The sequence below is a fragment of the Zootoca vivipara genome, chromosome 8 (assembly GCF_965207765.1).
Source record: "Zootoca vivipara chromosome 8, rZooViv2.hap1.1, whole genome shotgun sequence".
Classification (NCBI taxonomy): Eukaryota; Metazoa; Chordata; class Lepidosauria; order Squamata; family Lacertidae; genus Zootoca; species Zootoca vivipara.
This window is the reverse complement of record NC_142591.1, coordinates 28,326,721-28,338,925: the sequence shown is the minus strand read 5'-3', so window position 1 is coordinate 28,338,925 and position 12,205 is coordinate 28,326,721. Positions and strand designations below refer to the sequence as shown.

Here is a 12,205-nt window from a genome sequence, read left to right as displayed (position 1 = left end):
CACTGTACAAACTAGGAAGGACTCTACCACATGAATTTACTATGTTATCTGGCTAAAAGATGGGAAGGATACACAAGAAAACAGGTATTTTCAGGGGCACTGTTTAAAGCTTGCCGCAGCAGACACAACATACCAGGAAGTCAATTGACTCAGCACCTTTCAAATGGGATGCCAGCCAACTTGCGCAATGCCTTTTGCTGTCCAATAGACGAACAAATAAGTTATCTTTCAGACAAGACCATTTGCATCCTTTCAAGACCACATGAATGGATCGCCTTCCCAGCAGCAAATACATGTTCTATTCCTCCTCTATACTTTGTTCATTAGAATAAACTTGCTAACTCACTTTTGAGGCCTACCACAATTAGTCTCTCTAATTGGCTTAAGGAGAGTGCTGCATGAATGTATCAGGCTTTTTACTTAAATTGTTTGTTTTATTAAAGTCTTCATATGGATGACTGATCACAAGAGAAACGTGTTTTTCCAAGTCTGCTTATTAGGAAGAGAGGAGTGTAGAATACTGATCAGATCATTCCCGAAACAGAGCGCTAGTGCCTGCCTCTTCTAAAGTATAAAGCTGGGATCAAGAGGGCATACATACACCAATTTTTTTCCATGCATCGTGGACAAATTTAACCTCCTTACATGTTAAAAGCACTTTACTATTCCACTGACCTAGCTCAAATAGATTTCAATTAAATCACAGCTTTTTATTAAAGACAACAGTGAGATGCATTTGACAATGTCGCCAGCTTAATCCAAAAGCAATCAAATGTTAAAACGGTAGCATAAAATTCTCGTAAAATTAGAAGCCCTGGGGGAAATAAAATTAAGAAGCCTTTTAAGAAGACAAATGAAGGAGGTGCCAGGCCTACATTCTCCAGGGGAAACTGGGGTGTCCCAAACAAGAAGGCCCAGTTGCTGTCTGATGATGGGATACTTGGAAGGGGGACTTCTGAATGTATTTAATATGGAAGTAGGTATCCCTTTCTAAGGTAGCGGTCAACTTTTAAAGCAAGCCTCAGTGCGCGGAATTGTTTGAAATTGGCCTGAGAGTTAGCACAGCTCTTTAAGCATCACTGAAATGTCTTCTCAATGACTAGCCCCTGAAGCTAATTGCAGTTTGAGAGCAGTCTTCAAAGGTAGTCCCTCATATAACTTACAGCTTAGAAAACTCCTTAACATTTTTCTGTAGCAATTAATACCTTAATCATTTCTAGACCGGAGTATTGGAATGCTCTCTCTCTTTGGGGCTGCTTCTGAATAGCCTGGGAACTGCAACAGGTAAAAAATGTGGCTGCTGGGGGATTGACTGCTGCAGGACAAATGAAGCATATAATAAGGGTTGCCATATGTCCAGAATTCCCCGACCATAGCTGGGATTCGGTTGTCAGAAACGGGGATTCAGTTGCCAGAAAAATCTGGACGTATAGTTTTTTTTTGCAGATTTCATTAAAAATTGCTCAAGAACTTCATCCCCACCCCCAGAGATTTTGCAAAAAAAACCTCAACAACTTTTGTGTCCAGGTTTTCACTTTTTGAAATATGGCAACCCTAATATAACACCACTTTTGCAATAACTTTATGAACTTGGAGCCTGAGCAAAAAAAGTAATAGTTTAGACCCTTTAAATCAGGGGTCAGCAAACTTTTTCAGCAGGGGGCTGGTCCACTGTCCCTGAGACCTTGTGGGGGGCCAGACACTATTTTGGGGAAAAAAATTGAACGAATTCTTATGCCCCACAAATAACTCAGAGATGCACTTTAAATAAAAGGACACATTCTACTCATGTAAAAACACGCAGATTCCCGGACCATCCCCAGACCCGATTTAGGTGATTGGGCCGGATCTGGCCCCCAGGCCTTAGATGGCCTACCCTAAATGGTCTAGAGACGCAGGATACCTTAAAGAACACCTACTACCCTATGAAACTAATCACATGGTGAAATCTTAATTGGAGACCTGGCTTAGTGTGTACCCACTGTTTAAAGTGTGGTTGGTGGTAATGTGAGACAGAGCCTTCTTTGTGGTGGCACTGAAGCTGTGATATTCCTTCCCTAAGGAAGTTCTGAGTAGACATGCATAGGATTGTGCTGTTGAAATATAATAAAACCAGTGGGTTTTCAACTGCATTGGATTTGTTTGGAACAAGCCCTATAAATGGACCTGCAAGATGAATTAAACCATGATAAAGAAAGCAAAAGGCCAAGTAAGTGCCAAACTTACAGTTTATAGCAGGAAGAGACTAAAATGATCCTTTACTGACCTGTGCCATGTTTATTAAAGGTGTTTTTGCTATCAATACCTATTTTATTTAATTTTTTTATCTGAGATTGCTACTTTGGAGCATGTTAAAACTGGTAGCAAAAAGCCCTGGAAACTTATATATAAATACATTCATTAAAATATGCCCTTTCCACTGGCCTGCCTGAAACTACTGTATATACAAGCTAAACACACACACACAATCTGATGCAGCAGGGTTTCCTACAGCATTAGAGAAAGGCAGAGGGGTATGACCTTAGAATACCTTGGGAGACATGTTGAGCAAGTTTTCTATAAACCAGGCTTATTGTCCTGAGGAAACACGGGCTGGAAACCCTGTAGTCTCCCAACAACTACTTGGCAACCAGCAAGAGGTATTTTCTGTCCAGCTTGTAATTTATATGCTCTTTTTATTGCTGCTTTTAAAAAGGCAATGTAATCCCTATTTTCCCAAGAAAAAGCTTGCCCCTAGAATGTGGCCCTTTTGGGTTTTCCCCCTCTTGGAAAAGTACATCCTTCTCAGACGATTTTCTCTCTCCTCCTCCAGTCAAATAAGACCAGTTCTCTGCAAGGGCCACGGTGCGATCCTATGCATGCTTCGTTGCAACTGGAGAGATGAGGGGTGGGGGCTCAGGCTGCACATATGAATGGATATCTGTCAGTTCCCCATGGCAACTCCTTACCAACGTCCTCCCACTCCACCCCATTATGAACTTTTTCAACAGTTCCTCCATATGCTATCGATGATTCTTAGGTTGCATTTCCTGCCCTTGATCTCCTCATCCGCGCCCGCGTCGGCCTGGCCTCCTTTTTTTCTCCATAGCCATCGAATCGACCAGCCCACAAGTCCCTCGCCCCTTCTGTCTCCAGCATCTCCTTTACTTAAACCGCATGGACGCAATACGAAATATAAAACGAGAGAGATACACACGCGTGTATATATATATATATATATATATATATATATATATATATATATATATATATATATATATATGCATATACAGTATGTGTGTGTGTGTGTATACTGTATATACACATACATATATATATACAGTATATACATACATACATACATACATACATACATATGCATAATGTATATTAACCACGCAGCCCCCTCTTCCCCATGCCTGACGCCTCCTCGCCGAAGCTACGACCTCGCTGCAAGCGCAGCCGGACTCGTCAAGGCGCCGCACGCGCGGAAGAGCCGTCTCCGCTTGCGCCCAGGCTTGGCACCGAAAGGGGCGGGGCGGGAGGTGAAAGAAAGGTGCCTCGAGGACGATCCCTCTCCCGGCGCCCAATCAGGCCATCCCTGCCGCAGCTGCGCGCGCCGCCCAGGCTGGGACTTGTAGTTTCTCCCTGCAATTATTGTAGCCATTTTGTGGTGAGGGGACTACAACTTTTCCGGAGACCAAGGGCGATTCGAACGCACCCGTGCACGGAGCTGCTGCTGCTTCTCTTCCTCCTCCTGCTTCTCCTCCTCTTTCTCCTTCTTCCTCCTCCTCCTCTTTTTCCTTGCTTCCTCCCCTCCTGGGCACGCGAGGCAGAGCCCCCACCCCCACCCCAAGGACCGCGACCCGGGCCCTTTGCGCACGGAGAGCGGGAGATGTAGCCGGACGAGGTCGCGTTTTCTCGCCAGGCGAAGGGAGAGGGAGGGCAAGGGAGGACAATTAAAGAGCTTTGCAGACACAGAAAGGAGAAGAGCTGGCGGCGGAGCGTGTCGCGGGCGCAGGGATTGTCCTCAAATTCTGCACCGGGATTCCTCGCCTCGGCGGCATCTGCTGCGCTCGGCGCCTCCGGCTGGAGAGCGGCCCCCGGGCGGGTGAGGGCGGAAGGACGACCGGGGCACGGCTGCCGAGGGGCACGGCACGGCACGGCTGGGCTTGCAGCTGCGGGAATGCACCCGGAGTGATCTCTTTGCGGCTGGGACCACGTTGAGAATTGAGGCGAAGCCCTAACCCTTCTCTCTCTCTCTCTCTCTCTCTCCCGCCCCCTCTCCCTCCTCCCCTGTCGCCCCCCTCACTCCGGTCTGCTTGCTTGCTTGCTTGCTTGCCTGCCTGTCTATCTCTATACATAATATAATATTTTTTAAAAATCGGGCCATTTAAAGTTGCTGCTGGAGAGCTAGCTGCTCTCATTGGTGGGGCGGAGGGGGGAAACTGAAAAAGCAGAGACTCCTACGGGGTGTGTGTGCGTGTGTGTGCGAGTGCAGCCTTCAGTGCTGCTGGAGTTGTCTGTGCTGCAGCAGCAGAAACGTGACTTCCAACATTAAAAAAAATACCTTCCCCTTTCAAATCTTTTCTCTGCTCTTCAAGATGTAAACTACGCCTCGGACACTACGGGCCTACAGATCGCTTTGGTGGCCTGGGAAAAAGAAAAAGGGGACATCAAGGGCGGTTTTGTGTGTCTAGGGTGTAAAATTTCCATTATGAATCTCTAAAGTGATTTTTCTTTTTTTGGGCGGTTTGTTCTACATTTGTATTTTTTGTTCTTTTTTGACCCCACCACCCAACATATTGGATTTATTGCAAGGAGGATTGCATTGTGTGCGAAGAAAATCGGATTACAAGAAACCACTACAAACAAACACAAAAAAGAAGGATTTTTTCCTCCAAATTGGTTGCGGCTTTTAATTCATGAAGCAATTTCCCCCATTTGCAATCACAATCTGGATATCAGAATGAGCAAAGAAAGACCCAAGAGGAATATAATTCAAAAGAAATACGTAAGTGGTTATACCGGATCATTTATCTTTGATTTTTTGGAAATGTTCATGAATGTCAAGTTTACAGCTAGCGGTGGCTTTAAAGAATATCTAGAAATGTTGGCTTTTCGTCCGCTGGGAATGGGGGGGGGGAATTCTCAAAAGCCTCTTTTAACTGTAAAGCGGGTTTAAAAACGAGATTCGTGTAAAGATACCTCAAGTGAATAAATGTATTGACCTCAAATGACACAATCATAATCTAGTTTTAGAAGATGAAAGACACGGTGCTTGGGGGGCTGATGCGATAATGCAACTAAACTGCTTTCTCAAGCGGATTTACTAATATTTCACTTTGCATGCAAATGATCACATTATTATAACATATATTTAGGGGTTTGAGAAGGCACTGTGGTTGTTCGGCGAAACTGTTAACTTGAAATCTAATACTGTATCTGGTTATGGCGTGCTTGCTTCTTCTACTCCCCCATCAAATCTCGTGTATGTGATCGTTGGCTTATCTGGCTTGCAATAGAACCAAGCCAGTTGGGGATCATGTTACAAGGAATGTATTTGCAAGGCCTGACTTTAATATTCGGGGAAATGGCTTGGAGTTTTGTTAATTTTGTGTGTGCTCACGAAGAAATTGGTTTACCGTTCAGAAAGATGCTTTGAAATTTGAAGAGCCAACGATCTAGCTAATGGTGTGTGCCTTCAAATCGTGTAGTCAGCCACGGGATAACCTTTTCCAATTGTAGAAATGTGTAGAAATTGCTGGGACCGTGCCTTTTTTTCTTTGCTCTAGCCACGTTTTGGTTGGGATGGGGGAGTTTTTGCAGCAACAGAGTGAATTAGTCAGATGTGCAGGCAGTCCTAATGGTGGTTTAAAAACAAAAACAAATGCGGCTTTTACCCTGGTTAGAATACCGTTCTTGAATATAAGTGGCTCAAGATGACAAAAAGTTGCATACAGTATAGTGTGTTTATCGTTTGTAAGCAAGGCATTTGTTATGGGGCGCCTGTGTCGTGATAGTGGGGGTGTTCTGACTTCCCCATTGATTTTAATAAATACTTCATAAAGTCACAGTAGACTTCGACAGAGTTTTTCCTCCTATTTTTGACGTCTGGAAATGTATTTTTTGAGATAACAATGGGTAACTTTTAAGAAAATTCGCCAACGAACTTGCGAATTAGAAATACATCCGCATTGCAGAGGAACTGAGAATCTGAAGCAGGCTACTCAAAAGTATTTTTGTCCAAAGAGGATTGTTTTATGTAGGAAGCCCCCTGATGAACACGCGACTTGTGCCTTGAGCACGGTTCCCCTGCAGCGAAACAAAGCAGGAAAAGGGGTGGGAAATTCGCGGCTTGTTTTCCTTTTTCAAGCCAAAATCTGTTTTTAGATACTCTTACGTCTGTACGACTGAACAATGCAACTCTATCGCGTTCATGTAGCTTGCGGGGGGGGGGAAGTGCCACTCCTCTCTCTCCAGGACCTGTTTGGAAAGACACGCTATACTGGAAAAGCGAGACAGCGTTTCGTGTGTTCACACAAGTTTCAGGCTTGAGAGCGAGGTGGGGAGGGAGAGAGAACAGGGCAGGCTGGTGGGGAAAGCGAGACCCGGTAGGCTCTTTTGGCCGTGGCAATGAATCGCGGCCGGAGACATCAGGCATGGCTGCTGCTGCTGCTGCTCCTCCGGCCCTCCGTGCCGCCCACCGCGGCGCATGCTGCTTCTGGTTGCACCCGTCCTCTCTCCGGCGGCAGCAACAGGTTAGGGGGATGTCAGCGCGAGCCCCCGGGTTTCCGGCCATTCAGCTCAGCCCAGCCGGGGCCAGAGTCTTGTTGTGCTCGTGTGACGTCACAAAAGGAAGGGCCTGGGCTCGCCGAAAAAAACCTCCCGTCTCCTCAGCGTCCCGAATGCCCCGCCCACCGGTCTGACGTCATGCGCGAGACCCGGTGCGGGCGGACGGATGAGGGAAAGCGGGCTGCTGAGGGGACGGGCCGCTTTGCGAGAGGGGGGGGGGCGGCGGCGGCAGCAGCAGCAGCAGCAGGAGGAGGAGCAGGGAAGGGCGGCGGCGGAGCCCATGGTGGCACCGCTCCTTTAGGCCTCCCTGTCGAAGTGAGCAGGTGTAGCAAGTATTCACATACCTCTGACATGTCCTTCCGCCTCACCTTCCCACGGGGCTGCCTGAACTGGGCAGGTTATTCTGCTTCCTCTCTGCAGACTTTCTGGTGAAGGGAGGATGGCTGGCCTCATTTCCGTTTGCACTGATGCTTTGAGGAAAGCCCACTCTCCTGTGCTCACCTTTCTCAAATAGCAGGTGGTGGCAGTAGCTGATTCTTCCGGGTTATGGGCCTGCTGGAAATTTTTGGGTGCGCGGTCCTACCATTTTTGTTAGGTGCCCCTGGGACTGATTGAAATGCCAGTTCACCAGGCTGGCTTTCAACCTCCCATATTAGCCAGCCATTTTTTGTGGCCGCCTTGTCCCAAACACCTAATACAGTGGTGCCTCGCTTAACGAATGCCCTGCTTAACGAAATTTCCGCTTAACGAAATGATTTTTCAAGCGGAGGTTGCCCCGCTAGACGAATTCGTTTTATGAAAAATTTGTCTAGCGAATCGCGGTTTCCAATAGGAATGCATTGAAATACAATTAATGCGTTCCAATGGGCAAAAAAAATAAAATAAAAAAATTCAATGCATTCCTATGGGATTTGCTAGACGAATTTTTCGTTATAAGAAAAGACCCGTGGAACGAATTAAATTCGTCTAGCGAGGCACCACTGTATTGAGTTCTCCTTGCTTGGCCACTGAAAGGGAGAAATTCATGGAGTGATGTATGCCAAACAGTTTGTTTGAAAAACTGATACCAACAGCTTGCTCTGCAAAGCAATTATGCCGAAAGACTCAGATGCAAGTTCATGTACAGTGGTAAGGAAGGAATGGGCAAGAATCAGGCCTCGGAGCATTATGAAAGACTACTAGAATGTTTTGCCCACATCCACTCCTCAGTTTAAGAATTCCAAAAAGACATGTAACTCACTTGCATCACTGTCTGAATATCATAATATTCCTGTGTAACCATTGTGTGGATTGGGTCTAGTCATTTAGTTGATCTTTCAGTGGGAGAAAACACTGATGAGGAATTCCAGTATAGAATTAATGTATTTCAGCTTGAACAATGGTCCACCTAGTGTCTATATTGCCTCTGTTGCTGGCTTGCTTATGGCATTTTACACAGTAAGTATAGATTTAAAGTTGGAAGTTTAATGTATCAGTGACTCAAATTCTGTAAGGCTAGATAGTGCTGGAACTCACCAGAGCTATTTTGTCAAATGAAAACTGTAATGTTTCCTGCTGATGCAGAAATTAGAAAGTACGGTATAGCTGTGCATAGAGACTGTCATCATTCATCAAGAGCCCTTTGAAAAATGCTGTATAGTTATCCCCGCACTCTTAGCATGTATTTTAAATACGAATACAGGCATTAACAAAGATGCTTCTCACATGATTTGCTGGTTTTACAATGGCAATAAGCAGTATGTTTCAATTTGTAGTGCATTAATAGATTTGTAATAACCCATAAAAACAATACATGGGTGTATTTCACTTTTGTTATTTTTTCTGTCAAATTTCTCTTAAATTAATTAGCTACATTAATTAGTTCATTATGGTGGTCTGCTGTGCTCTATTTCCTAAGTATTTTCCCACATGAAGTAGTCTAATTTTGGTTTAAACTTGAGGGAACCAATATCCTCACTTGCATACAGAGAACTTTGTAGTTCTTCAACAATACTGTATTGAAGTTCTAAACCTGACTTTCATAGATGCCAATTCCTGTATCGTTCTTGAAGATGATTAATCCACTGTTTTAAATTCACCATTGTACCTACAGCTGAAGAAAGGATCTTTTCTCACCTGCTCTGGGAAGTCAGCACATTGTAGTGAAGAAGGCCCTGGGCGGTCTGTGTTCAAATGACAGTTCAGCCATGAAGCTCGCTATGCAACTTTAGGCTGCAATTTATCAGTCAAACCTACTTCATGAAGTTGTGGATTTGGAGGAGAGCTGTGAGCTCCTTGGATGAAAGACAAGCTTACAGATGTTTTAAAAATAATTAATAAATTAAAACGCACACAGTTGGCTAATCCTATGAGCCACTGTGTCAGCAAATAGGTAATACTAGTGCTGTAACTCGATGGATGTAGCCATTAGAATTCCTGCAGGAGTTGTTGCAGGGCTATGCATTTTACAAATGGGATGCAGGTACTGAGGACTCATTTTAAAATTATGTCTGCAGCAGAATTTGAACCCAAGGCCAATCTGTCACGTCATGGTCTGCTAGACGAAACATGTTCTTGTATTGTATGATATTTTCTTGCCTCTGCAGAGGTGGTTGTGGAGGATCCATATGTGTACAGTGGTTGTCAAATCCTGAGTAGCTGGGGTTTATGACACTGTTCAGGTTCAGTGGAGTTCTTAATATATTTTATAAATCTTGTTAATTTAATGTGGTGTTATTTAATGGCATGGGAGCAGAAGACGTTTCCCATGGTACCGTAGTAGCATGTCTTGTAGAATGTTAAAGTATAAAGAAATGTACTGGAATGTGCTTTGAATTTATCCTAGAACCATCAGCCGTATCATTTCTGTGGCTGAAGAGTGGAATTCATTTCTGGTTGGCACTTGAGCTACTCCTGCTAAGTCAGATCTAGGCTACAGTATTTTCCTTATTGTGGTAGCATCCATTGAGGAAGGAGAATTGTTTAATCTTTGGTTACTGAATGTGATTTATATCAGTTTATGAGGACTAAGATGTCTTTTTTATTGTTTGGAAGCTAAGCCTAGTGTTTCACCATTTGAAGGGGCTGGACTTCTGAGAATATACCCATGCTCCAGGGCTTGTACTGTATTCTAGTAGCATTCCTGGTACAAATTAATGTGCTTAGCAAATCCCTAAATAGCTTGAGCCATACATAACTTGTAACTACTTATTATATCCTATTGAAATTCCTAAGATTGCCAGGAGTATTTTCTTTACTATACCATCATTGCCTTGGGCTTGAACATCAAAGACAGCCTTCTCCAACTTGGTGTATTGGCGGATTTAGCCTGAGTTCAAATCCTCATTCAGCTGTGGCATTTGATAATCACACTTTCTCAGCTTCATCTTACTCCCCTGTGTAATGGAAATAACAAAAGCCTAAAAGAGATCTGCACAGCCAACATAGATCTTCCCATTTATTTATGTATAGTAGTCATTCCAAAGATGCTCACTGCTTCACTTTTGACTTTTACAAAACCATTTCTGGTGCAAATGTGGGACAGGGTGCCATATCCATACCTGTGTGATGTCTCCCAGCCCTGGGAATGCTCAAAGTAGTGGATAATTCTCCAGATTGGGAAGTGACCATACTAAGTTCTAGTTCAGTGGTTTTCAGATAGGTTTCAGAGGCTTATTGGGGGTTCGGGTTCCTCAATAAGCAAATATGAAATGGTAGACTCTGGGTGGGGCTCAAACTCACCCTGAACAGCTAAAAGAGGCTCTTGGGAGGTCAGAGGGACATTGCTGCTGCCTGAATGCTGGAAGAAAGACCTGATCCCTGCTGCAAGGCCCACTTTCACCTGGCCTAGGGGCAGGGCCCAGACTCACCCTGTGCAGCTAAAAGAGGCTTCTGGGAGGCCAAAGGGACATTGCTGGAACAGCTCTTGGTTTGCGGTCACTGGCTAAAATGTTTTAAAATGTTTTAAATGGTTCTAATTTTGGTCCCCCTGTTTAGTTTTTGTTGGGTTGGTGTTGGTTAAATGTTTAGTTGGAGTTGGTTACAGAATTTTAATTTGAGTATAACTGTAAACTGTTTATTGTTGTTGATTTCTATTGATTTATTGGTCTGTTTGTTGCTTGTTTAGGATTTTGTTTTTTTAATGTTTGATGTTTTGTTGTGTTTTTATATATGTTGTAAGCCACTCAGAGTGGCTGGAGAAACCAAGCCAGATAGGTGGGATATAGATTTAAAATTATTATTATTATTATCATTATCATTAGAGAAACCTCTGAGAGCTTGCCTGCTACTACTCATCTTCCCATTGCTTGTGCACTGGGCCCAGGAGAGCGTTGAATGCATTCTAGGTCGCACTGTTGATTCTTTCAGGACAGTGGTGAGGCCCAGCAGGCTTTGAAAGCATCCTGTCACAGGCAATTCCCCCCAAACACTTTCCAGAAACTTCTATAACATACAGGAATTCCTTAAGAGACATGTTTGTATGGGAAAGGGTTCCTTGAAGTGAGAATGTTTCAAATGCCACAGCTGCAGAAAACTGACGATCATTACTTTTGTTAGAAATTACCCCCCTCACAAACCCCACAACTGGAAATGGTGCCATTTAGGAATCAAGCTATTCCTTTAGCTAGCCATTTCAAAATCACAGTCAGTGGCAGCAAGTCAAAAGTACTATAAATGGGTCATTTTTAAATGTTTTTGGGGCCTCCTTGCTGCTTCCATTGGTCACAGTCCAACACAAAGGCACACTTTATGCATGCCTAACTCAGCATTGAATTGTAGCCCATATGTTTTGCTGGTCTACTGATTTCTTCAAATGTAAACAGGCTTTTTCCTAGCAGATTTGCAGATAAGAATCTGCTGTACATTTTGAACTGCAAAAACCAGACAATTCTTTGCTTTGTCATACAGACTATACTGTGTGTGTGTGTGTGTGTGTGCATAGAATTTCCATTAGCTTTACAGGCAGACCTACAACATGCAAAAATTTGTTTTTCTGCCTTGCAAGATGTGCAGCGCATTCCTATACATGTTTACATAGAAGTAAATTGCACTGAGTTCAATAAGCTTTACTCCCAGGAAAGTGTGCTTAGTATTACAGTTTAAGGCAAAGGGTTTTGCTGTTAGGTATCTGTCTTTAAATCAGGCAAACTGTTCTTTTAAAATCAACAAGAGTTCTGACATTAACAGTATTTGTCATATGCACCTGGTGGTACAAAAACTGCCCGAGAAGGGAAGGAGTTTTGTAGCCAACTCCACCTCTATTATCTTAAGCAGGCATCAAATCGGGTGCTATTTAATTCTGGGAACTGCTCCTAATTTTAATTGACCTATCTGCTGGCATCTTCTTAAAACTGTAATGAAATTTCCCAAGCTCTATTTTTGAGGAGGAGCTGAACTTTGCTTTAGACAATCTAACCTGCATCTATTTTTAAGGTACTTTTGACGGTCAGAA

General features: G+C 43.8%; 1 protein-coding gene across 3 annotated transcripts in view; it reads left to right on the top strand.

The window, feature by feature from the left end:
* Positions 1-3,629: 3,629 nt before the first annotated feature.
* JARID2 (jumonji and AT-rich interaction domain containing 2) overlaps positions 3,630-12,205 on the top strand; it is a 194,168-nt gene continuing 185,592 nt past the window's right edge. For all 3 annotated transcript variants that reach the window (XR_015951392.1, XR_015951393.1, XM_035124712.3), the window contains exon 1: positions 3,630-4,993. Coding sequence is in view for 1 of the 3 variants with exons in the window: in XM_035124712.3 (XP_034980603.2) it covers positions 4,949-4,993 (45 nt within the window). In the remaining 2 variants the exon portion in view is untranslated. The remainder of the gene's footprint in view (positions 4,994-12,205) is intronic.